Raw genomic sequence first — 27,612 nt, forward strand, 5'->3', positions numbered from 1 at the left:
CAAGGTAACTATTCAAATTTGAGCACTCAGAATTTTATTCTCCCCTGCTAGGAATATTTCTAAGAAGCACAATTCTCAGAGGATAGCACAGACCTATAAAAAGCAGATCTTTGCTTGTCTAACCTCAAGAGTGTACAATGGATCAAGTTTCTCACTGTCTGGTTTTGGTCCAAATGTGGCTGAAACCAGAGACTGCGTGAGTGGCAAGTGTATTGCCTCCATTTCACAGGTAACGCAACACTTGAATGGACCAATGGTGCAGGTGGGTCATGCGCGATGGCTGTACAGTGATGTATGACAAACTATCTCAACATAGGGATTGCCTCTGATTAACCCCAATTGAAGTTCAGATGTTCTAGTAGGCTTTCCTTGACATTGTTGTAGTTGCATCTTTCAGCACAAGCCACGATCTGCAGAAATCTTCTGTTCAACGGTACCAGTCAGGGAATTGATACAAAATAATTTTCAGGGCATTAAATATATCATGGAACGCCAGACTGTCCTCAAGTGGAGAAAATATAGCACAGCAATGACTGTACCGAGAAGAGGACACGCTTCCCCTCTAAATTGTTGAGAAGACTGAAACTTGCCAGGGAGGCCACCAAGAAGCCAATAGCAACATTGAAGGTGTTTAAGGAATTTCTGGCAAGTACTGGCTGTTCAGTACATGTGACAACAGTTCCCCGTCTTCTTGTTATGTCTGGACTGTGGGGCCTTATCTTACAAAGAGAAAGATCTGAACCTGGCTAAATTTGGGCAAAAACACAGTTGAAATTTCCCAAACACACACGCGAAAATGTATGGTTCAATAAAACCAATGTCGAACCTTTTGGCTATATTTCAAAGAAGTATGTTTGGCTCAAACACAACACTGATCACCAAAAGAACAAACACCACACCTCAAGTGACGCATGGTGGTGGTAGCTTCACGCTTTGACTTTATCTGGAACTGGGGGCCTTCTTCAAACTGAGAAGAATTATGAACAGTTGCAAATAGCAGTCAGAGTTAGCACATAGCCTTCTGGCTTCTGTTGGAAAGCAAAATAAAATATCAGGGAAAGCCTGCGTGTGTAGACTTTTTATTTCTGCAGTATCTGATTCTTCTAAGCTTTGCTGCCACAACAACTAACTTGTGGTGATCGAAGTATTTTCTACAAGGCTCTACTTGTCATCCAATCTTGCATTTCCTGCCTTTCTGTATGCTTGTTTTTGTTTTTTGTTCGCCTCAATAAAACAAGTTTGTTTGCATTACTGAGAGTATAAGATTAATCTGATTCTCATTCCTCCATATTGGCCTAATATCTCTGACCTCTGTAATACAATTTGCACTTAGAATATTAAAATTACTTGTTGGTGTTGATCGTTTAGATGGAGGTCATCCAATATGACTTATGATTGTACTTTATTTAACCATTTGGGCTTTTATAAAAAAGGCCACATTAGTGTAAGATAGCTAAACCTTTGAGGTCACCAATACCCCCAATTTACGAGACGACAATATTGCACCTAAGCCCAAAGTACTCATCTTGCCATTGCATAAGAGCGGTTCTCCAAAACTCCTCATCCAATTAGAATTCCAAAAGACCTTTCTCTCATTGACTGGTGCTATTCAGTTTCCCCCGGCATGACATCAGGCCCTCTCTTATAGCCCCACTTTACGCTGCTGCGCTCAAATAATGAAAGCTGCCAATTAATGACTAATCAACATGTGCAACAAGTACATCCAGTGAGGAGTGACTGCCATCTAATCTGCTGATTAAACCGGAATACAGAGATGCTCTGTTCAACGTGCTCTGTTGCATTGCAGAAGAAATAACAGGCAGCCCACACACATGCATCCACATTCGCACCAGCAAACTCGTCTGTCACACATTCTGATAAAAAGTTGATGACTGGAATGAAAAGTCTCAATTCAGAGTCACTTTGAATGTCTCATGACATTAAAATGCATAATCGACCATGCCTTTTCAACTGCAGAGTGTTTGCGTGATGCAATCTGCTTGGTGTCGAGACTGCTCAAGTTGTAAAAGGTTTTTAAACTGGCTTTTGAACTGGTAGTTGAGCTGTTCTCATGTACAGTCGTCTCGTCACATATATATCATGGTCCTATAGGTCATGTTGCCGTAGAAAGTTTTGATAACTCCCAGCGTCACCCTCCAATATTTTCATTGGAAGTGTCTAACTAGTTTAACATATACACTGCAATAATTGACCCGCCCCCTCTTGCTTGGGGTTGTGGTACGGTCAGTGCATTAATTTCAATGGGCTATAGAAAAGACTGCGCACTTTGACTTGGATCTGTGCCATCTTTATGAATTGAGGGTATGTTTATGTTCTGGACTAAAGAGCTGCGAGATTTGGGCTGTGGGGAGGGGGTCATCCATGGAGAAGGGGGGAGAATTTTGGAGAAGAGCGAGTGAGTGGTGTGCCAAAGTGATGATGTGTGGTTTAATGGCGGAATTAGTGAACTAGGTGTAACTATTGTCTGGACTTGGGATGATAGATGTTGGTGTTGAGGGGCCTTGTCTATCCCATAAATCTTTCTCTAGAGTTTTTTTTTTTTTGCACACAACATAGGTCACGGGTTTATTTGGAACGTTTCGTGTACTAATAGTAGCTGAATTTTCAAGGGATGATAAAACTGTCAAATTTAAATTGACACCTTTGTTTTGTTTTGTATCGTTTCATCCACTTTGTATAAACACATAGGTGATGACTGTGTGGTCTGTGCTTATGAAATGTTCAAGATCAAATATAAATCATCTGTCTGGGCAGCAATGCAGTGGAATTGTTAAAATGAGTCAGAGTGTCCGTGGGCATTAAATGATTAGGAAATAGTTTCAAGCATGTCGGAGTTGTCACTCATTTGTTTTGAGTGACTGCTATGCCAATGGGTTGAGGATTTCCCCTTTTCCCACACACATTTGCAGAAAGGTAATATGAGTTGCCATTTCACACAAGATGACACTTTTGTTTTCATTCCATGAAAATTAACCAGCATTTAGCAAGTCAGCAAATGTTTTTTTTTTTTTTTTATAATCTGACATTGGGTTTTAGAATTAACCTTTATGGGTCACGCAAAACCGTGTTTTAGTCACTGCGGTACCAGGTTGTCACATTTGTTTCTGAAATGCAAAGATCTGGATTGCAGGATAACATCTTTTGTCTGCATTCTTTGGAATAGATTAGAACACACTGGCAAAATAAGACACAACACTCCCAAAGTGACTTTTTATTTTCTTCCATGGTCAGTTCTTGAAAGTGTAGAACCACTAATAGTTCCTTATATCTTTGGCAGCTAGAGGGTGGGGAATTTGCCGTATCGCACATACTTTTTCACCCAGTACCCGATAGGGAAAAAATGTGTTCTGTGCATTCCAAAGATGACTGAGCAGAGTTGAACAGCCCAGTGTTCAGCTGTGTCCAGTCCAATCAACTGGAGGCACGTTGAGTAAGATGAACACATTTTGCAATTATATACACAAAGAGAGAAGTTGACACAGCTGCACAGCTGAGTTGGAGCTGTTTTTTCAGTTTACGATAATAAAGCCGACAGTGCCTGTGATGCCGTTATCCCAACGCAACACAAAGGGCTATTATTTGAAAATAGATATCATTTGAGTGCTAATTCACTGTTCATTTCTTTGTTTTACCTTGTGAATCAGGTACTGTTTCCCCAATATGTTTTCTCCAGCTATTCCAACGACTTAAGTGGCTTAAACTCCACTTGTATTTTCTGCAATATTTGTACAAATACCGGTAGATGGTTAATTTCTCTTTCTGAAACAAAGACATCGAGAAACTAAAATATAAACAGAGAAAGGTAGGATGACTTATAAATAAATAAATAAATAAATAACAAAGAAAGGTTGACAGGACAAGCTACCTTGATACCGCTATATTTGTCGTTGAAGTTGACGTAATAAATGACTCTTCCTCTCTGGGAGTTTTTATTGGACACAAATGAGGGGGGTTGGGACTATTAGCCATTATTCATTATAGGTGTAAGTTTAAGTAATGACAGTATTCAAAAATATGATATTAGACTGTGTGAGGCTAAATACAATACAATACAAATTTAGCGCATTTCACAACGGCGCTTTCCATATGCCGTCATATAAATTAAGCAGGTAATTAGAACACAAATTAAAACAGAAAAAATAGATACCAGAAGAACAGCAGAACAGTGACAGTCTCATGTTGACCCCTTTGGCATTTCTTACATTTTTGAAAAAAAAAAAATGTCATAAAATGTAGTGTGATCTAAATCACTAGAATAATCAAAGAGAGCGTGCTTATACTCATACCACACATTTTAAACCCCCCTCCCACTTATATTTATTCAGTGTTTGGCCTAGGATGAGAATTCACTTGTGGTGGTGAGCAGGCACAGCAGCCAGTTCAATACAGGACATGTTAAACTGGAGGGACATCCTGGCACTGTGTCCAATTGGAACGACTTAACTAAGTTCACCAATGTCTTTACTCGGTCTTGCTTCACGTTAAACCTACATTTCAAACAATGTTACTCTTAAACAGAGAGGTGTCTCATTTGTGACATTTCACAGTTTTCAATTTGGGGAATGGAAGGTTAATTTACCTCTGAAACGCATTGACCGCTTTGGTTGGTGGGTGACAATTTCATCCTTGCCCTCATGCTTTCGTCCTTAGTTAATTGAGACTTGAATGCACTTGCTGCCCCTGTAAGAAATGAGTTCAGGGAGATGTTTCTATCTACCGTTTTAATTGGGCTTTACTTAAAATAGCAGAGATGTGTGATGATCCTCGACTTAGCCTCCGGCCTCTTCAGTGCTTATCACCTTGCCATGTTATAACTGAAGCTTTGGAGATACCGTATACTCTAAGCTAATATCAACACATTAACCTTGAGATGGCCTAAACATGTTGATCACCAGCACGTGTTCGCCATCAAGTTTCTATCAACGAGTATGATTTTCTTTTAGGAAACAGAGCTATTAGATGGCGGTTCTACTCTGTCAGCATCGATGCTAATCTCTTCTCTTTGTCACATCTCACCCAGAACCAGATGTCATCTACAAAGATAACGATTGGTCCGGTCACAAGTCCATTAGCTTTAAATTGGCCGTGATTTTTCACATTCCAAGCATTTATCCTCATCACTTTGTTGGCCCTTTTGCTGTATTGTCCAATTGTGGAATGCAAGAAAGTGATGCTTCAGATTTCAGATTGTATGGACCTTCAGGCTAGTGCCGGCCTTCTGGTCATCAACCCGACATCCAAGCCATTGGAAAGATCCAGTGCTCGTCCCAGAGTCAGAAAAACGGGATGGTTGCATCAGTTTGGGCAGTTGGTACAAAGTTTGCGTTTAGCCAAAAGAGACCCAGGCATTGTAGGCACGAAAGTTGTTCTTCACAGTTACAGCAAAAGCAATCGCCTTACCAATGGGTAGAACCACCACACCTCAAAGTGTCTTTTTCCGGAATGATCCAAACCGTTTTAAGTACGCTTTTCAAGTGGAAGCAATCAAATCAAAGGGTTCTGAATGGCCTTAATCCTTGCACTGGAATGGCTTTGATTCTGGTTGAAGTTAAGCACAGGTGTGCTTGTGTTCAAGACCTTCGTCACTGATAGGCACAGTCATGTGTTACAAATTATTTCCATACTGCACTCGCCTGTTGGATGTTTTTTGTTCTCTGTATTGTAGCATTTGCAGATACATAGCTCAATATAAAACACACAAATATATTGTTAGTGTTTCCTTTTGCTTCGAATAGAATCTTCCCGTATAGGATGCCACAGTTTTTCACTGCTTCAGCGATCCGCTCTCCTCTTTCTTCTCAAATACAATTTATCTTGTAAAAGTGGCGTTCAACAAAACGCTTCAAAGTAAATTTACGACACTCTTTGGAAAGATGTAGGAGTAACTGTGTCACAGGGCATCAATGTTCATTGCATTGTCTTTTTTTGTAGTTTCTCTCATTAGTTTCTGAAAGTGGAAAACAGACAAATACAGCTGAGCCAAGCCAGTACCATGCAATGGAAAATCTGTATTTGTTATTCGTTCTCTGTTTGCTATTTCAGCTTATTTTTGTCAATCCCAAGCAACTTCTGACTCCTAATAAACATACAGCCCAAGTGCAGCTTGTCAAGAAATCCATTGCGCCTAATGAGGAGCCGCCTGGAGAGTTTAGGTTGATGTTAATTTGTTTTGTTTTTGTTGTAAACTGTGTGTCTGTAAATAATGTGTAAATGACGAGCTGTCCTCGCATGCCAGCTGGCCGGACCACACAAGCATTTACACAGTAACGCACACACACACACATACTGATGCACACTCATTACAAGGAAGCCCATTCAGCAGTCCTTGCTGCACCATTGCCAAGGTCTTTGTTTAGATTTCATTCATGGTTTGATCATTATTTGCGAGCAATTTTGGATGTTCTAAAAAAACCCTATGTTCTCTAGATTTCTTGGAAGGGAATAAAATCGGGTCAGGTGACAGGAAACTGAAGATAGTCTACTTCTTGTCACAATAAATATCGAATAGTTTGAGTACTATTACAGTTAGACTTTGGAAGTACTGCAGAAGAATGTCAGGTTAAATTGTCAATATTTTGTCTATTTAGAGGCATATGACTATTTTTTTTTTTTTTATTGAAGAAGTCGTTACAGTATAAAAGAATAGAACATTCCATTGGCGGATTTTTACATCTGACCTTGTTTGGCTTGTGAAATGATAGAAGACTTAAGTGTCCTGATTGATGCGAAAAAAAAAAAAAAATATTCACAATAGCGCACATTTTATTATCCAAAGGTGCTTTTTTATTCTAATTGATTGGAATATTGCCATTTTACATTTTTAATGAAGCAACCTGGGAATAAATAATGCCATGGTGTAAAGTGCGCCAGCCACCATATAAAAGCTTCTCAAATTTTACAGATGGATGTTTAGCCACATTCAAACATCCTCACCCACAAACACATACCGTATAGGACCAGATGCGCAGAGCCCCATAATAACAAACACACACATTTGCACTAACACTAATGCCAACACAAGATAAAATTAGCTTTAAATAATGGCTAGCCATATTTTGGGAATACCAAGAGGGGTCATGAACTGCACCACTCATGGTATTGAGCCTGAGCAGCTTGACTCCAAATTTACCCCCGGGGTCTAACTTAAGACCTGGAGAGGTGCCTGCAGTGTATTTTTGGGCTAGCGTTCAGAGATGTTTACCCAGTGGTAGCAGTACCAAAAGGTAAGTAGGATATCCACTTTAAGACGCTAAAATGCATTGATTTTAGTGGTGTTGATACTGTGTTGATGCTTCCCCCTTTTCTTTTATTTCTTTCTTTATGAACTTGGCTTAATTTTTAATGTTCTTCTGCAGGTGTGTCTTCGAGCAGTCGATTACACGAAATAACTCATCCTCTCAAAAGCATGGCTGTGGCGGGATGTCCTGATTATTTCCTGCATCATCCCAATTATCAGGTAAATCGCAAAATGGATCGTTGCGTCATTGTGAGATCCTCTCAAGCTTTCCTCAAGGGATGGCTGTTTTTTTTTTCATTCATTATTTACACATCGACAACCAAACAAAATAACAACATAACCAGAATAGAGGAAGAAATTGTGCAGGTGTGATCATAAAAACCAGACATGTTACTAAAAATATAAAATAAAAATATAATCAATTTCACCCTATTATTTATTTATTTATTTATTTTAGAAATATTACCATAGATTAAAATAAGTGATGTGTGTGTGCGCGTGTGTGTGTTACAACATATGCAATTGAGAATGCGTGTATGAGGTTTAATGGGTTTGCCTTCTCAAATATGTTATAAGCTTGGGTTTCTAATGACTTAGACGAGATTTGACGAAATTTGTTGTATAGCTGGGCGCCTCTATATCTTCTTGAAAATTGGCCGAGCGCCGTGCGCCTCAATGGGTGATGTTGCCGTTTTGCATATCTTGTATTGCGGTTATGAATGTCTGTGTTGAACTAAAAAAAAAAAAATCAAAACATGAGAGTGAAGTTAACTGAAAAGACTGAAACAGGTCTCTGTAAATAAATGAGCAGATTCTGTATTCATCTATGTCAAATTTAAACTTGAATCCAAACTAAATAGAGTTTATGGAAATGCAGAGACTATAATAAACAAAGCATGAGCCATTTACTTTTTGTTTCCACCATGGGACAGGTGTTTGCACGCTTAGACCAAGAATTTTTAACTTTATGGATGAACAAATGCCACATATTTACAACATTTAAGATTAGTTTTAGAAATTAATCACTATCTATTTTTTGGGAGGGTGGCGACTGGCAAGTGTGGATATTCTTTGAGCAACTGCCTTCATCGTCAGAAGTTTTTTTTTATTTTATTTTTTTTGTTGTTGTGGTGAGAACCCCCAAAAATTGTATATGGTGCACTTTGTCTGTGTCTATCTGTGTTTGAATTTACTTCCAGCCAGCCATATAAAACGCCATTCAAAACCAGTATGTGGCGTGAACGAGTCCCTAATTTTGCTCAGTGGAGTTGAACTATGACTTGAATGCACTCACTCTTTGAATTTGTGCTGTAACCATCAGCAGCCAATCAGTGTTGGAAGGCTGCTTGGATGACTAGGTAAGGGATCAGTCACAGTCTGGTAGCTGGACCTACAGCCACTGTGTGTCGATAATGGTGATTTCTACTGTTTGGATGTTGCAAATTGGGTGAAGCGCTGTTGACTTTGATTATCGTTTTACATCACAATGATCCTAGTCTCATTACGACGCTTTCAGTCTGACCAGCAGAGCTTAAACTTGAGACAAATGATTGGCTATGGTTGGGTTCTTCGGTGATGTTGCTCGAACGTGGCAAAGACATCCAGGACTTCTTGTCTCATTAATGGTTGCGAGTGTTAAGATGGCTCTTACAGTCCGATCCTCACGCTGGATGGCTGGAGGTAAACCAAGCTGAAAGGGTGGCATTTGTTCTTTTCCTTTGCTAGCATTTATGGTGCCATTTTTTTTATAACCAGACACCCCAGAGACCAGGCCAGGCAGAGAGAGCTTCTGTTGTCTGTTTTGATACTGAAACACTTAAACAAGTCATTTGTTAAAGAAAAGAGGTATGACGGCTGAGCGAGCGTTGAGTACGCAAATGAAAATGTACACAAAGGGACGCCTTTAGGCTGGATTTAAACAATGAAGAGTCTCGTTTCGGATTCCCCCAGACACCATAACTGCACCTCATTATACATTATACTGAATTGCTTTTTTTAACCACGAAAATATGATATAATAAGGAAAAAGCAGAGTGAACGGAAGAGACAAATGAGAGTTATCTTATTTTGAGATTATCGATCGAACTATTCACTGATGGTGTCGTGGTACATTTGCCTGATTTGTGTGCGGGCAGCGTGGGATTGGTTCCCACTCGGTGACGGTGTCTATGTCTGCCCTGCGACTGGCTGGCGACCAGTTCAGGGTGTAGTGCGCCTTTCGCCGTAGTCAGCTGGGATCGGCTCCAGTACCCCCCAAATGTCATGTGTGATCATGCACTCAATTGTGCAAAGAGGCAAAGGAACATTTTGAGAAAAAAGTTGTAATATGTGCAAATTAAATGATAGAGAGTGATTCAAAGTCATTTTGCTGTGATCGACAAGTCGTTTCAAAAAAACATCATTACCTAATAGTCTGCCTTTTTAACAATGGTTTTATTCCTATTATTCTGTGACTTTGTACTTCATTCTACTACTATCGTCTTATCACAATGTAACTAATATGCTTATATACCTTATTTTTAAAGCGTATTTTAATTGTGACTGTTAGTTTCCCACAGATGCAGGAACCTGCTAAGTGTTATGCCTTCTTAATGAAATTCCTTCTGATCTGACTTTGCCTTTCTGCCCTGGTTTTTGTCTCCATCAGCCGGACAATATAGATCGGTCCGCCAGTCACAGAAAAGCAAACCTCATCGGGCCGGGCTTCCAGCAGTCAGCCAACGACAATTCGCCAAACCATCAAGGTTTGTTTAGTTTGTGTTTTCATGATTACATTTGAACAAGTGTGTATCGTATATGTGCGTGTGTGTGTGTGTGTGTGCGTGCACTTTTTTTTTTTTTTTTTTTACAGTTTGCCTAGTTGTGTACACTCAGGTGCTACTTTAGCGCCCAGACTCTCCCCTAAAATCTCTAATCGTGTTGACGGCAGCGAAAGAGTTCTGTTGGATTCGAAACTTCCACTTTTAACTCCGGGAAAAAAATGGCATTGGGTAAAATCCAAGTTTTGTTAGTACATATTTGTCATGGCGGAAGCCATGTGTTAAGGTATCACTGTGTCACACATTAGTTGTCATCACTACTTCTTCCATTTCTTTTGGTGGTTGGTAAATACTTTTCGTGCATTACAGCCAGGGCCCACTTTCTAAAGCACGCTAAAGAAGTAGGCGATAATGACATATCGACACATATTAACATTAAAAGCCCATTTAATCAACATTGCCCCCCCTCAAAAAACATGTTCTCAGTGTTCATATTTTTTTTTAAAATATTTTTTATATTTTAATATGTAAGTCTGCTGACTTTGAGATCAAACAGCAATAAGCCATTTTTAGGACTCCCAAATGATTACCAGGCTAAATTCCTCTCTTCCCTCCACCGTGCAGATATTAAGATTGTTGTTTTTTGTTTTTTTTTTAAATAGTTGCTCGAACTGTCAGCGAAATAAGCGACTTTTTTTTTTTTTAGCTGGAGTGAGGGGACATGCATGTGTTGGATGTTCAAAGAACTTTAAGCTGCACATTCATTTGCTTGCAAATCTGGAAAGTACAGTGCCTGCAGCTGTTTCATCTCCTAAAACGTTAAAAAGTTTAAATTTGCTCACTTTAACCAGGATCCTGTTCCGCTTTGTGGCTAAAGGTATATCCATCTATTAGTGTTGTATGGCGGCTGGTCACGTTGCTTCCTGCAGCTAAATTAATGAGCTAAGCTGAGGAGAAATTCTCTCAGAGGCAAAATGCTTTCATTTTTTTGGCTATATATGATGGCGTGAGAGACAAGCTAACTAACGCCAGAGGTCTGATGTGCTGCAAAGGTGAGCTTCATTTAGACCATAATGCTGAACGGTAGATTTAAATCTTATCTAAAGTCAACAGTCTCTAACTTGGCTTTTAAACTGGACAGTGATTTTAAATTAGATTGTCAAATCAGTGCTTTTGTTTGATCCAGCTTCCATCATCTTTGGCAGCTGGCTAAATTGAAGCCCTTTCTTTCCCAGCAGCACTTAGAAACAGTAATCAATGCCTTCATTACATCTAGGCTAGATTACTGTAATGCACTATACTTTGGAGTCAGCCAGTCCTCCATCAAAGCGCCTCCAAATGGTGCAAAATGCCGCCGCTCGCCTTTTAAGCGGATCTCTGAAGACGGGTCACATGACGCCAATCTTGGCATCTTTTCACTGAGTCACTCTGCACTTCGAGTTCGTTTTAAGATACCTTTGTTGATCTTTAAATCATTAAATGGCCTCGCCCCACTGTACCTCTCCGAGCTCCTCCACCCGTACGCACCTGCCCGCTGCCTGAGGTCTGCGGACCACATTCTGCAGCGCAGCCTCAGGGGGGATCGTGCCTTTTGTGTTGCCGGTCCTTCCCTTTGGAATGAGCTCCCATTAAATGTTAGGCGAGCCCCCTCTCTGTCCACTTCGACCCGTTTGAGGACACATTTTTATTCTTTGGCTTTCGACTCAACATGAGACTGTTGCTGTTCTTCTTCTCTTGTTTATGTGTTTTAATTTGTGTTCTTGTTTACATTTACTTATATTACACCATATTTGTTGTAGCTCCAGCCGTTGTGAAATGCGCTATATAAATAGTTATATTGTATTGTATTAAAAATTTTTTATAGCTGGCAAACTAACTCTTCACATACATGACATAAGTACACTTCCTGGTAAGAAGCTTGACAAACATGATTGCACAAACATGACGCATACGCACTCTTCGCATCGCTTTTTCATGCCGAGTTCTCATTAAAAGGACAGTACGCACAACAGTATTACAAGATTTATTCATGTATTTTATATGACAATTTTGAAATTGGCATTGTTACTATTTTTAGATGCAGCGGGATGCTGTATTACCATAAGTGACCATATGCAATAATTGAATGTCTGCGTTCCTGCATAACACGCGGAATAGAAAGTTCATACAAAGTGGTCCCATTATGTCTGTCTTTAAAGGTCACTAAAAGTGGTTACACTACTTGTGGTTGTATGCGTGTCGCAGTCTTCAGCATAGTGTGGAGGCCTAAGTGGTGGCTTGGAAATGTTTTTTTTTTTTTGGTCCTCTTCCGCTGTAAACATTTGAGCAGTTCAAAGGGTGATCTGTGCGGACACAGGGTGCCATTATAATTACGCGGCATATCTAATTGTACTATACAGGATTGGTCCAGGACAATCGGAGCATGAGATTTAAGTACAATATTGGCCCAGCATGGGAGGCGAGGGCGGGGAGTCTGCGCGGACTCACCCAGTGAATTAGAACGCTTGGCCACGGCATGGGAAATAAATGGAGCAGAAATTACATTGTCATTTTTTTAGGATCAGCCGGATAGAGGGAATAGGAGAGGGTGATGAATGGGGATGACTTTATCCAAGGAACATTTTGCTGACACTAGATTTATTTATTTATTTTTTTTGTCACACGCGTGTTGACGGCCTGATTATTGAAGACCTCGACTGTTGACCATTTACTTTGGCATGTAATGGGTTACTTATTGCAGCTTACAAGATGTAGCGCATGCATGACCTACTCTTGAAATATGACCTTGCTTGTTGCATTATTAGAGGGATGGTAATCCTTGCTGATTTTATTAAGCTTGTTTTCCAGCGATCTGGCTCTTTCTGACACTTGCTGTGTTTGCTTCCCAGCCAGTAAAGTCATAAACCTGTTTCCATTGGCGGGGAAAGAGCAGCTTTGGAGGAATACGAGTCCCGATTCTGTATTTCATAAATTTGGAATGAGATTTGGTTGAGCATCTTATGAGGGGGATTTGCGCCCAGTGTTGAAGAAACAGCAGCAGTTGTCAATGTGTAATTTATAAACAGGCTCATAATGGAGTTGTTGAACGACACAGGCAGCTTTGGCGCGACACGTATGTGTGAGTGGCGATGTCACCGGCTTGCACCGTGTTATCATGCCTGTGTTGTTTCTCTCAGCCGCGCACCAATGTGCCGTAAATCTCATAGCTGAGCTCACACATCTACAAAGCTGCTTCATCCCGAACATGTAAAGTCTCTCAAACATTTTGGATCGCGTCCCTCCATGAGATGTAGTGAATTTTAACAGAGTGTTGATGCCCTTGCAGCTGCTAGGCAACAAATTCCGCCAACGGTGCCAATGCTGTGGCGTAATCGCACGGCACGGGTCTCATGAGCTCATGGCTTGAAATGAATCTCCCAGCTCTAGTTATTCCTGTTTTGCCCTTGTTGGTAAAGTGCGACATGTCACAGGCACGCGTCTACGGAGATACGAGCTCAAGCACACGTTTTCCCTCTCCGATTGTTAAGTGCTACATTCGGAAAAAAAAAATAATGGAATACAAGAGTTAAGAAAATGTGGGTATCTAGATTACAATGTGAATTTCTCTGGGTCATGACCCCTCAAATATTCACGTGGCCTCATTATCGGGATTGAACTGTTGGGTCATTACTTATGTAGCAATTCTAGCAGAGAGAACTCAAAAATGGCCTTACAAGGTTCAAAGAGAATAACGGCCCATTAGATCTCAAATTGTATGTTCGCCTTTCCTTTTGATCAAGTCTGGATATACACAACTAATCAATAAAAGTTTTCAGGTGAAATTACAGAATAGACGTAATAGGCTAAAATGCATCATTACCTTTTAGGTGAACTTAATTTGACCTTCTATAAACGCCTGAGTACACATGTCCAGCTGCTCAATGTTGAGGTGCTTTTTGTCAATTCTATTCTCTAACAAGAGGCTAAATTCACACCAGGTGTGTTTTTTTTTTTTTTTTTTTTTTTTTTTTTTACCTCGATGCCTTTTTGTGGCTCTCATAGTCTCTCTGCATTTCTGTTGCAATCTGAGGATGACGTCTTATTCCTCATGTCAAAATGTGAACAGCATGATGATGAGGACGCTTTAAGTACCAATCCGAGCTGGTATTTATGTGCCCTGAAAAGTTCAGAGAAGGTCAGAATCAATGTCTTTGAAAAGACCGGTTTCATTTGATTTTCATTTCAACTGCAGGTGGCAATAGTGTTGCGTGTGTGGAAGAAGCAGCGACGCAATACAAAAATATGGAATTAATTTGGTGCAAGTCACAAGTGCTTTTGCTGTGTGGACAAGAGAGCTTTTGCACCAGCTGTATTGCAGAATTGGATGCAAAAGTGATTTGTACTTGTAAGTTGAGGATCATTCGCTGGGTGCAACACAGGACCACTTTGACCTATTGATAGACCTCGCGGCTGTACCCTATTAAAGAAAAAATGAATACATAAAAAAAAATAAAAATGAATTTTTACGTTGACTGTGGTTGCCATTAAATTATGGTTACACATTTTCTACATTTCAGTACAGAATGTTCTGATACTGTTTCGCAGGTAAAAATGTTGAAAAAAGTTTATAGATTTAAAAGAAAAAATCTTTTACTTGAAAATGTACATTAAAAAATATTTCTATGCTTAAAAACCAACAGATGTGCTTGGCAAAACTTTACCGTTAAATTGCGGTGAAACTTTCTGCATTTACGGTACAAAGATTTACTCATACTGTTATTTTACAGTTAGAAATAGATATTTGATAACGGATGGATGGAAAACATTCCTCGGTAAAAAATGTGCTAATTGTGCTTTATCATAAAAAAAAAAAAAACTCATAAATTGTTTTACGAAACATACCCGAAAAACTATATGAAATTGTTACCAAAACAACCACAAAAAAACATTCACTTTAAAATTTCATATATAGAGACTGTTTATTTGAAGAAACTGTAACAATTTGCCAAGCATACTTTTAGGTTTAATTTGAGAATATTTTAGTACGTGTTTTGGTACAACTCTAACCATGAAGTGACATCAGTATAAATGGAAATGTTCATATAAAAATAAAATCATACCTGAAGGGAGTGTGAAGCCCCATTTTTATGGAACAATTTTCGCAGCCCCCTTCTGAAACATGACTACATAAGGCACCATAGAACAAGTGTATGAACACCTCACTGCATATTGTGCAGAGCGGGCTTTGCTCGTGGTCTGTTTTTATTTTTTTTAAACAATCATTTTGCTAGTTTATGGTTTTAAGATTAGCGTAAATTACAATCAGCATCTTGACATGCGTCAAGAGTCCATCATAGATTGATTTTCAAAAGAAACTAGTTTTCAGCCTTGAATAATAAATGAACCGGAATTAGTGCAATTTTTTTTCTTTCATCTGTGAGGTCCAAAGTGCATATAGTACAGATGTTCTTCCTTCTTATCAAAATGAGCCAATAAAAGCAGCGCCATCTGTATGACCTCTTCTGAGCAACTAATGGACTGTCCTCTTTGAGTCCTCGCTTGAGAATCCCGAACTTGTTTGTGTTCTGGATGCCATCTTTTTGTACTTATTAGCATGGAAGGTCTCGATCAGGAACATCCCAGGGCTGCATTTGCAGTGGATGAATGTCAAAGTACAACAAAATAGATTTAAAATCAGTAAACCTTTCATGTTGTTCTACTTGCTACATTTATAGATGGTAAGGCTTCAACACATAAAAAAAAAAAAACATTTATTTTGACCGATTGCTTTTAGATATGATTTAAAAAAATAAATAAAACCAGTCTTGTAGCAAGCAGAGAATAATAAAAATAAATAAAATAAAATAAGCATCTTAAGTTGCGTTTCATTTGAGCAAATGGACAAAGTGCAATAAATACAGCCATCGTACAGTCGGTCTGAGCTCATCTGTGAATTTGACTCGTGTGAAAACAAGAGTCTGAGAAAGCTTTAGAGTCGCCTGGTGTTTCTAATATAGGTAATACCCCACTTAATAACGTGGAGATCTGCGGCTATTTGTCCGACGAGGCTGATGTATGTGCAAAAAAATTGGGGGGGGGGCTTAATTTAGCAATTGTGGTGTATTTTATAGTCGGGAAATTATGGCTAGTGGATGTGATTAGTAAATCAGCCCGCTAATGAGCTTTAATTAATGTTTCTGAATTATGAAGCTCTGCCGTTAGCCTCTCTTCATGCACGGACATTTTGTTCTTGGTATGCTTCATTTTTGCGTCTCTGAGCATAGAGCTGATGTGTCCTGCCCAGAAGTTCCAGTTTTGTCTCTTCTGTCAGTAGGACATATTCCCAGAAGCTTTGCGGCTTGTCAACATGCAGTTTGCCTTTTTTTTTCTTCATTATTTTTAACAGTGGTGGCCAATGGTGCGATCTAACACAAATGTACCTGAACGTTGTTCTGGGCTCCTTTGCTACCAGTCGTATGATCTGTCCTTTCAATTTTCCTTCAGTGGCCGCACCCCAAGGCTGCAGCACATAGGGTCTTAATTTTCAAACTATGTTAACTGTGGTCACAGGAACTAAAACCTTGGAGATGGTGTCATGACCTTTACCTTTAACGTGCTTACCTATAATTTTCTTCCCTTGTGAAAACTCTCTCCTTTGCTTCCTTCATTGCTTGTTATATGTGAGACGAATCATGTCACCACAGTTACTACTTGTCACCCTTTAAATATCCCAACTGAGTGATTACAAGTTTCAGAGACATCTGTGATGCCAATTAGAGGACACACCTCAGTTGAACATGTCTCGAGAGTCAAAATTATGTTTTAATTATCTATCATTTTTCCATTTGTTTTTTTACAAATAATGTAATTCTATTGAACCACATTTCAAAAGCAATGTCTGATTTTCATTGGTTAATTTTCCTTAAATTTGCATTTATTCATCAAATATTATTCTTTTTTTTAAATTTTTTTTATTAATTTATCGTGGGGTAACACCAAATTTGTACGTGCTATGCACTCAAAATATTGTTATGTTTCACAACCAATTTAAACTATAATTTTTTCCATCAGTACAATGTCAACATTCAAGATATGTATTGTACTGATAATGCCTGTCGGTATAAGTTTCTTTTCCCAATCTGTTTGGCAGTGATTTAAAATCTTGTGTTCTTTGAGAGATCATCGGGGGTTGAGCAGGAATTGACCCTGTCTTTATTACCTGAAATAAGTTATTAATTTTTATTTTTTATTTTATTAATTCCAAAATATGTTTTTGTACATTTAGCTATACCCGCGACACACAGCGAATGGCAGAACAATTGAATGCTTAGTGCATGCAACTCTCCTCCAAAGACGATTAAATCCGGTACGATTCAAGAATGTCATGATTTTAAAATGCAACAGTTCGGTTCTATTCTGTGCCATTACAATTTGATTTAATAGGTACGGTTGTAGCTTTTGTCATGTTTAATAACATGAAACAACATTTAAAAGCTCTCCAAGCCTCAAATTATCCAAGTTAATTTCAATTTGTTCATAAAAACTAATTATCAGCAAGATGAAGCCAATTTGCATCTGGTGCGTTTAAACCACAATTCGATCCTTATCTCGATACATGGCATGCGATGCTATTCAAAGAAATAAAAGGAATTCCCTTTTTTTTTTTTCATTATTTAAATATGTATTGCATACAACCTATAGTAAGAAACAAGTGCTACTGAGAAAGCTGTGTCCTGTGATCACCCTTCCCCTGAGTGAAGCGAGTCCCCTCCCCAAATGCTCTCACGGTACCCCTTAAATAAAAAGTCTTGCTTGGTAATCTTTACTATGCGATGTATTTGTCTCTGTTTTCTTCCTCTTGCCTCTTCTGTTTCCCTTTGACCCTCCCACACTGTCTCCCCCTCGCCATCAGAGGGCTTGGCCCTCCTCGGGTGTGTGCGCTGTCACCAGTGGCATTGTACACCCTACAGCCGCACTTTACAGTTCAGACCTGCTCTGTCTATACTCCCACTGGTCCCTTTTGAATGGAAGCCCCTCCACTGGGCTCAAATTCACATTTCACATGCTGTTTTGTGTGCGTGTGTGCGTGCGTGCGTGTGTGTGGGTGTGCAAGCGCGTGTGTGTTCAATCGATGTTCTACGCATGTATACCTCTTGACAACGTTCTTTTTTTTTTTCCCCCAGTGAGCGTCACCCCTCTTTTCAGTTTGCAACCAGCTGAATAAAGAGCGCACAGATTACGCATTCCTGGCTCAAAGACAAACGTTGAGCCATATGCATCTGCCATCAGTACAATGGTCTTGTTTTGGCTTTGTCTCATTCCCTAATTACCAGTAATATTCAAAACAAGCATTAATGCAGATTCCTACAGACTTAACTAGTTTTACAGTTGGTTAGTACTGCATATAAATTGGCTAAGACAATGGAGGATGTTGGAGGATTTTTACCCCCAATTTAACCAATTATATGTTCTTAAAGAGAAGGAAAGGGCTAAACATGTCAAAGGAGTAAATGAACACAGCCCATGAGACAAAGGAACTTTTAAAACAATAATGACAGTTTTGTCCTTTTAACCTATGAGGAATTTATTGTATATTTGGTGCTGCCTTTTGATACAGACGCGATACAATACTGAGCAGCAGACTTTGGCCAGTATTCTTGATGTTGTTTGATCAAATGTTAGATCAACGGAAATTGCAGGGAAGTAGTTAGTAATTTTAGTGTGTGACTGCAGTTTGCTGTGGTGACATTAATTAATGATGACCAAGACACGGGTTCAGCTGAGGAACAAAAGTCATAATTGTGAGTTGTTGTTCTTACTCTCGTAACTCTTTTAATGTTCTACATCCGTTTGTATTCAATTTGATGCAAGAATGCTTTTGATTCAAATTTAGACTCTGCAGCTGTGGGGAGAACATGATATCGGAAAACACTGACGTGACCCAACAGGGAACTCTCTGAAATGAATTGATAAGCTTGATTCGGGGAACTGTAGCTTATTGCCTGCTTCATTAATTTTTAGTGTGTTTGTGCATCATTTTTTCCTTTTTGTCTCTGCCGTCCGTATCTCCACCATTTGTTCACAATCGTACAAATCTTTTACAAGTATGTTCATCTTAAATAACCAGATGAGATCTGAAACCAATTGGCTCGACTCAATTTGGATCTACTGTTGACTCGGGGTAGACGATTCAGTCGGTATACATATTAAGTCAAGTCAAATGCATTTATATCACCTTTATATTGCCTTTAATCTCAAGAAAGTCTCAAAGAGCTTCACATGCCCACAGTTGACAAATATTAATCACATCTTAACTGCCAGGAGGGCAAGAAAAAACTTCTAGGGAAAAATTGAGAAAACCTTGTGAAGGGGCCACAGATGGGGGAATTCCCCTTCCAGAATGATCACCCTGCAATGGATGCCAACGTTTGACACATAAAATGATGCTATACAATCTTAGTTGAAATAATGTGAAAGCCAATCAAATCATTGATAAGCAGCCTTAATGTCACGATTCATATCTGACACGGACTCTTTTAATGCCAATGTGGCCCTTTTCTTTCGGACTTTTTAATTGATTCTATTTGATTTTACTCCTCTTGTCCAAGACGTCACACAGAAAATTGTTTGAGCAATTGTTTTATGCTCCTTCATGTTGATCAATCATCACAACAAAGGCCACGAGACTTTTCCTTTGAACAATGATTTAAGATCCCGAGTTTGAATACAGGTTCAAGTCAGCGTATATAGTTTTAATAAGAGGCCTCGCCACATGACTTGCTCCCAAAATATGTTTCAGCAACTGCATCACAGTCGCAAATTCCTACTGTCAGCAGCTCTGCTTTGTGTGCTCCCTGCTGCCTGAGCTGCTCTGATATTTTAAGAGGATCTAATGATTGGCTGTAATAATGTAAGGTCAGGCGTGTCACGGCAGCTGGGTGTTTGCTTGGTATGAATAAAAGCGTTTACGTGCCCCCCTTTGCCTGCCAAAGACGAACGGTCGGTAGAACTCGTCTCTTGTTGCTCTTGTCTGGTTCTACGAGGTTTGGTCACGTGTGTGTGTGTGTGTGCCCTCGTCATGCGTTGCGGCATCAACAAGCCCGCATGACGCACCACTTTGTTTGCCTTATTGCAACATGCAAAGGTGATTATGATCATGCGACTGATAATGACTCACAAATCCTTGCTCTATTTGGTAAAAAGTGTGGGTTGTGCTCCTTTGCATAAGCAATTGGGCCATTTCCTTGTGGGCGTCACACTAGTTTGACCTAAAATGTTCAATGTTTTTGTTGCTTGCGGTCTCATGTCACCACAAGCGTCATGAACGTTGAGTACGATGCGGCGGTTGTTATTTGACTCACTTGACGTATAGTCTCTGTTGAAATTTTTACGTCGCCTGACTGGCCGTGTAAAGAATGTGAACTCTTGCTGTGTCCTTAGCCCTATATATGGCCTTGTATGCACCTTGTGTCCTGTGGTTTACGTCTCTTTAGCTCCCCGGGCTATCTATAAGTAGCTGCTCCAGCTTACATGTTGCTATTAATACCAACGGATTAACCACCTGTGATTTGCAGGCACCTGTGATTCAGCTACCTGACACGTTTTCAGGGAAAAGTCCTCCAAGAAAAACGATTTATAATTGGTTCTTCGTTGTCCACTTTGCTGTTTTGACGCAGAGCTATGCTGCTCCATCCGGACATGTTTTTTTTTTTTTTTTTTTTGCATTGTGAGGTATATCATTATAAAGTCGACATTTATTGGCAGGATCCAGCTTTCATGTGTCCTGCATTAAACAAGATTCAATATGACAATATTTTGCAGTGTATAGAAATAATGTAAAATATCTGCGCATTATATGGAGTCTATCTGGTTGTTAGATGCATTTAACATTACATAACATCTTCTGATGTCAGTTTTGCTTCCTGCCACACAGTTTGACATCTGTCACTTCCAAGTGGTTCTTGTCTCCCCCCAGTGGTGCAATTGTGGTTCACACTAGATTTGTGGGCTCTGGTTGCAGGGATTTGGGGATAAATTCATGAACTAGGTTTGCGTTTTTGTAACGACGAGCCATTAATAAGAGTCGCCGCTGTGGATTGTCAATTAGAAAGAGAAAGTTTTGTGTCCAGTTTACCCCTTGGGATAAAACTTGCACAGTATGAAGCAATTAAATGAGAACTTCCCATCAATTGCGCTCACTTCAAACTTTGAGACATAATGCTTCTGGAGTCGGTTGAAAAATTCACTTCATGAATTTAAATGTGGCTGGAGGTTTTCACAAGGGCTTTGAAGATATATTTCTCCTTATAAAAAAAAAAAAAAAAAAAAAAAAGAATGTGACGACTGGTTTTTAAGACCTCCAAAAGCAGAAGGTTCGATGCATGTAGTGAATTTTGAGTAGATACCGTCAATATGATGCCATTGCGGTGTACCACAATGCTGAGAGTTGAAAAGTGGTATGGGCAGGTTTGTGCATGTGCCTGTTATCCTGGAGATTTACCCACAGGGCAGCATATTGTCCATAGTCGAGAAAATCCAGACAAATTAGTGTTGCTGCGTGTGTGCGTGTGTCTGTTGCTGTGCGTGTGAGCGCATTGAACGTTTTGTGCTTTTCTTTTATGAGATTACTGAGATTTAAGATTGCGAGGTTAACAGTTCACATCCGACCGCAATAAAATAATTGAGAAACTGAAATAGACGTGGAAAAGTCCCAACAATTTCCAGGGATTTTCCACCTTTTTTCATCCCTCAATCATTTGAAAGGAAAGTATGCCGATTAGTTCATTGCATTCTGAATTTTGATTGAAGGTTTGCTGCAAATTTATTGATCGGTATCATAGCTGAACAATGAATTGAATTCAAACCGTCGTCGCGATGTAGGAAAATGCAGTTTTCAAACGGCAAATGATTTGATTTGGAAAAAGAAGAAAAAACAGTCGTAATCACCCAATAAGATCAAGTGTCTAAAGTCACCACCTCCACTTTTGGATCTCTATCACTATCTCTCTCTATTTCTCACACACGTACACACACATAGCAGCACTCCCCCCCAGAAACAGATTTGAAATGGGTTAGCCATTGACCAGGTTGAGGCCATGACCCATACTGGAGTAGCAACAGAGCCCACATATTTAACATGGCCAAAAAGTCATTGTTTAACGTACCATCCACAGTCACAATTTCATTTCAGCACACATCAAATACAGGACCAAGTCAAAGTAAGTCGCAACATTTATATTAAATGCATTATTCGTTGCTGGTTCTTTGCTATTGTCACATCCCAAATAGCTGAAAATCAGGGAAACAAATAGAGGACTGCAAAAGGAAATAATAATAATGCTAAAGTTCGGTAATAAAACCATTTAAATATCACCAAATAATGATTTGATTTATCATTTCAAAGGCATGAAGAGGACCTTGAAAAAAATACACATATCAAATCACGATATACAGGGGGGCGGGGGGGGGGGGCAATGGTCATTCCATCTCCAGCAAATAGTTTCAAATTTGCATCGCTTTTTTGTTTCGTCTTGTCTTCCAGAGGATGATGTCGATTTAGAGGCCCTGGTGAATGACATGAATTCTTCCCTGGAGAGCTTATACTCCACCTGCACTGCCCAGCAGACAGAATCTACATTGATGCTTCAAAACGGACAGACGTCAAGCTCGTCCCAGAAAAACCACAACCACCATCGCCCTAACACGCACCACACGCAACTGCGGCAGGGTCACCATGTGCTAAGCCATTCCTCACCGGAACCACCCTCGTCCACGTCCACAGACCTACCCCAAGCAAGCCTACGACGCTCACAACCCATGCACATCCTGGCTGTGAGGTGAGTGCCAAACTAGGTTATTTTAGTTCACGGAAACAAACGATATGAATAAAACTAAAATTGTAAAAAAAAATGCCGTTCATGAGGTCAAATAAAAACAAAAATGCTTTTGAAAAAAAATGAAAGCTTACTGAAACTCCATTGTATTTTCGCAAAACTAACTAAAACTATAATTATAGCAAAAATGTCCTTCGTTTTCATCTTTGGCAATTAATTTAATACACGAGCCTTTGTGGTTGAATTTAAATGGATTAATTTTGACATTACTGCACAGTCATTAGCTGGAGGAAGCGAAGATCGAACAGTTTGGGAGTTGTAGTTCTGTTAATGTGTGTCGCACAGAAGCAACTTCATCAGGCAGCAGCCAATTAAAAAAGCCAGCAGATGACGTCACCCTTGGAGACGAGTCAGCGTGTGGCTTTGGCTCAAATCATACACCTGTTTTTGTTATATAACTCAGCCCGAAACGCAACGCTAGGTAAAAAGTGCTTTTTTTTTTCCATTTATGGAAAATGTATACAGTGTACAAAAAATAGCACACTGTACAACTGGGTTTAATACTTCTCAACATTAATTGAAGCCACAAATCCATTTATTTAATTCAGCCACATTTAAATTTAGAAGCTGTAAATCTGCAACTGGTTTTATCAAAATGTTTTGAAATCATATTTTTGATTGTACTTTTATTTGTCCTAAACAATACTAAACATGGTGTTTTTCTAATCTTCACTCAGGTAAAAAACACCAATTTATTTTATAGCGAAAACTAATACTAAAACTAAACCAAAACTAATTTTTTTTGGGGGGGGGACTAAAACTAATAAAAACTAACAAAGCTGCTCTGAAAACTAACTAAAACTAAAACTATGATAAACAAAACTCAAAATTAAATATAAATATATATACATTTATAAATATGTAATAAATATAATTAAAATTCCAATACTATAATATCCCTGGTGCCAACCCATTGAACAGAGAGGTGTCCAGCAGAAATGCAAATGGACATATACAGGGAGTGGACTCTGTCTGGAAATAAGCCTGTAGCACTGTGCTGTTAGCATAGTGGTCCACATTATGAAATTTACAAATCTTATTGAAATACAAAACACACAGGGGGTACTACGTCAAATTGAAAGTAACTTTTCATTTCAGTGAGCTTGTTGCTTTTCTTGGCAGGGCTGTGGGTGGGTGGAACAATCGTAGCCAGGCTAGTAGTGGTAGTGCTGGAAGTAGCCTGTGGATTTGGTTTTCCCACAAACATGCGCAACATTGTCGGAATTGTCGCTTACTTTTGTTCCTCGTAAATCTTAATGACAAAAGCAGAAAGTATCCTGGTGCATTCATTCAAACTTTTATCGTTGTATGTGTGAGTTGTTCGCACAGGCATGTGCGGAATATAACGTCAGTACACATTCTTGAGCTTTTAGCATATAAAGACCACCCTTCTAATGCGGCAGAGTAGATGATTGATATACTCGTTTTTGCTAATGACAAAGCAACAAGCTGTTGATTATTAACATCCATCAATAAGTGAATGCACAAACGCGAGTTGACTAGATTTTTGTTGAGCATTGATAATATCGTTATGATCCGTAACGGGAAATCATTTGCATTTATTTATTTGTTTATTTATTTATTTATTTTAACTTTGTTGGATCTGTTTTGTTGCACACCGCATAGAGGTTGAACACAATAAGTTCCGGGACACTGGGCGGCCTCTTTGGAGTTCCTGGGTCAAACAGTCAATCATCAAAAAAGCCACTCATCCAGAGGGAAAAAAAAAAAAAAGAAAAAAAAACTTTGATGTTTATTGAAGTGTGGTTTTGCACAATGTGCTGAGATCTCAAATAATATTGTTTTGAAGTCCCAAGTTTTATGTGACTACAGAGGCACATCAGTTTCAGAAGAGTTTGGTTGAATTCCAAATTGTAAAACTTTAGGGGCACTTAAATTATGAGAATACACTGTATTTATTATTTTTTTGGGCTTTCCAGTGACTCTACTGAATGTGGCTCCAATCTGATAGATTAATAGACAGATTCGATTGTATATTTATTACCATTTGAGCACAACCTCCCAATTTATAAATGTTTCCATCTAATTTCTTATCTGTAGCCTTTCAATGCCCTCTTCCTTCTTGTCAGGCCCTGTTTGTCTCAAACAACACCATCAGGTCCAATTCTCATTAATTTTATCATCAAGCGTAAGCCTATTTCTCGGTTTAAATAGTAGTAGTTCACAGTCTCCCTGAGGCGTTCATTATAGGCTTTATTATATACATTCACTGCAGAGCGGTCTGTAATAATTATCCCTGTCCGGACTATTTGACAGAAGTAAGAGAAAAAATGATCAGGTAATAGAGTATTCTGTCTTCAAGGACTCTCGCTTTTCTCGCCTCTTCTCACAAGCACTCACACACACACAAGCACCGACTCAGGCCCTGAAGTTCTTATTATTCAGAGCTGACCTCTGGATAACCCTGTTCGCTAGCTCAGATGGGACGACATCAAAAGGCCCGCTCCCTTTTGAACTCGCTGGGTTCTACAGAGAAATGATAGAGGCAGGGAGAACCGAGTCGAAAAGAGAGAGTCTCCCACAATGGCTTTCCGAGCGCACTATTCACCGCCAAAAAAGATTCAATCCTGAAAAGTTTATGATCGGCTGTCAAACCATCATCCCTCTTCTGAGCCACGAGCTTATAGTGCGTGTGCCTAATTAAAAAAAAAAATGCTTTAAAGAGATGTCTTATTTAATATTGATGTGTGATAAATATTGCAGAAAATTAGCCAGCAGGCTGCAGGGGTCTGTGATTTCTCTTGGCTTGGAGACTGTTCATTATGGCAAGATCAGACGGAAACAGACATGAGCTTGGGTGCGATACAGAAAAGATCTTCTAATCTCGCCTCCTGCACATATTTCACATGTGTCAGCGGTCTTGTTATCCCAAAGTTATACCCATTTTATCCCATCTTATGTCATTACCATAAATGTCAGCTCATATTTTAATTTCACATCAACAAAACATTTTTAAGATAGTCATCCTCACCATAACGCCATTTGGTTATATTACGTATTCATATATATTAGTTTCAATGAAATGGGATTGAAACAAATATAAACACCTTTGTCTGGCTGAATTCATTTTATATTAATTGAACACCTCTGATATGCAATTGGAATATATTTCATATTCAGATTGGACCGCACTTTCTGCACATCCTTCAGCCTTCACTTCAGGAAGAAGAATATTATTATTACAGCACTAGAAAAGATATCAAAACAGGAGATGTTACGTGATTCATCTCAGGGTGCCTTTTTTGGACATTTGAGGAAAAGGAGGACATGCCGCAGGGGGGGGCTCTTTGACCCTGTATTGATGTAGTTTAACATACCGGCACAATAATGGAGCCAAACTGCTCAATTGTGACCTGTTATAGCTGTGGTGGCTCATCAAGAACATTGCAGGATTCAAAAGGACACCTGGTTGTGTTAAGTGGAAGCTCGTCACCGCTGAGCTGAGTATACCTTGCTTGAGGGAAGTCGAGCATATCTCCAACAACTTGTTGCAATATTAATTTACTGTATTGCCCGGGCTATAAACCGCACCTGTATATAAGCCGCAGCAACTCTATTAAAAAAAAAAAAGAGCCACATATAAGCCGCAGTTTTCTATGTTGAAAAAGAATTGTTGTTTACTGCATGTACAGAACAATTTTGGACTGTGAATGCACATAAAGGTAAAACAGATTGCGCCTTTTAACACGGCAACAACTTTGCTGAATAAAACAGTTCAGACCCAAGAGGAAAAAAAAAATTAAGATTTACTTAGCGTGTCTTCTGAACCATAGAGCGCTCCCACCAGTGAAAGGAAAATCCACAGAAAAGCCGTTGTTTTCGCCGCATGGTTCAAAATCTAGCAAAAAAGTAGAGGCTTATAGTCCAGAAAATACGGTAGTCTCCATGATACCTATTGTACTTTATATCACCTATATGATCTCGTTCACTGGGGCGCAAACCAGTACCAGTCCATGGCGGACCGCACAGATGAAACAATAAAAAAAAAAAAAAATAAAAAAAAGGACAGTATTTGACAATCAGTTTTTTATTTTTTTATTTTTTTATTTTTTTACTTGAATAGGTTTTCCGCGTTGCAGTAATCCCATTAACGTGAATTTTTTTTTTTTTCATTCCGAAATTGTACGTACATGTTTTTCACAGGACAGTGATGGTATTTTATTTTTAAAAGTGACCGGATTCTCTCTCCATTACATCCATCTAGCAAAAAAAAAAAAAAAAAAACTTATTTAGAAACTTTTTTTTGTAACTGTTAAAATTCTCAGTGTCAACACAAGAGCATATGCCCAGAAGAAAACAAAAGGTGCATTTTACAGGAAATACCAGGAGACCAAGTTTTTGAAAAATGAAACGTGAATTTATCACAACAAGAGACGCATAAAGCCCGCTCTGCACGACATGTGCCAGTGAATGTTTGCCGTTCCAACCAATGAATGTAAACCGAGATGCCAAAGTCAAACTATTGAGGTAGCTGGACTTTGTGCATGTGACCGTGCTGACTGTTTTGGTGTCCTCTTGCCATTGTCCAGGAGGTTGCGTGAGGAGCAGCAACAACTGAGAACCTCCTCACTGCCAGCCATCCCCAATCCCTTCCCCGAGCTGTGCAGTCCGGCCAGCTCCCCTGTGCTCAGTCCTGGGTCGCTTCCTCCCAGAGAAGCCTCCACTGGCATATATGTAAGTGCAAGTGAACCTACCCATACAA

At 39.3% G+C, this 27,612-nt stretch overlaps 1 protein-coding gene across 3 annotated transcripts in view; it reads left to right on the top strand.

Annotated features, from left to right (window-relative positions):
• The window catches only part of LOC148329438 (growth factor receptor-bound protein 10-like), a 68,018-nt gene that overhangs the window by 8,153 nt on the left and 32,253 nt on the right, over positions 1–27,612 (top strand). For 2 of the 3 annotated variants that reach the window (XM_088306641.1, XM_088306642.1), the window contains exons 2-5: positions 7,377–7,477; positions 9,906–10,002; positions 22,538–22,832; positions 27,440–27,584. In XM_088306641.1, the coding sequence (XP_088162767.1) occupies positions 7,427–7,477; positions 9,906–10,002; positions 22,538–22,832; positions 27,440–27,584 (588 nt within the window). In that variant the 5' untranslated portion in view covers positions 7,377–7,426. The remainder of the gene's footprint in view (positions 1–7,376; positions 7,478–9,905; positions 10,003–22,537; positions 22,833–27,439; positions 27,585–27,612) is intronic. The other variant, XM_088306643.1, reaches the window with a different exon arrangement.

Source organism: Idiotropiscis lumnitzeri, chromosome 10 (genome assembly GCF_059441095.1).
Source record: "Idiotropiscis lumnitzeri isolate Australia: NSW breed Sydney's pygmy pipehorse chromosome 10, RoL_Ilum_1.0, whole genome shotgun sequence".
NCBI classification, from domain to species: domain Eukaryota; kingdom Metazoa; phylum Chordata; class Actinopteri; order Syngnathiformes; family Syngnathidae; genus Idiotropiscis; species Idiotropiscis lumnitzeri.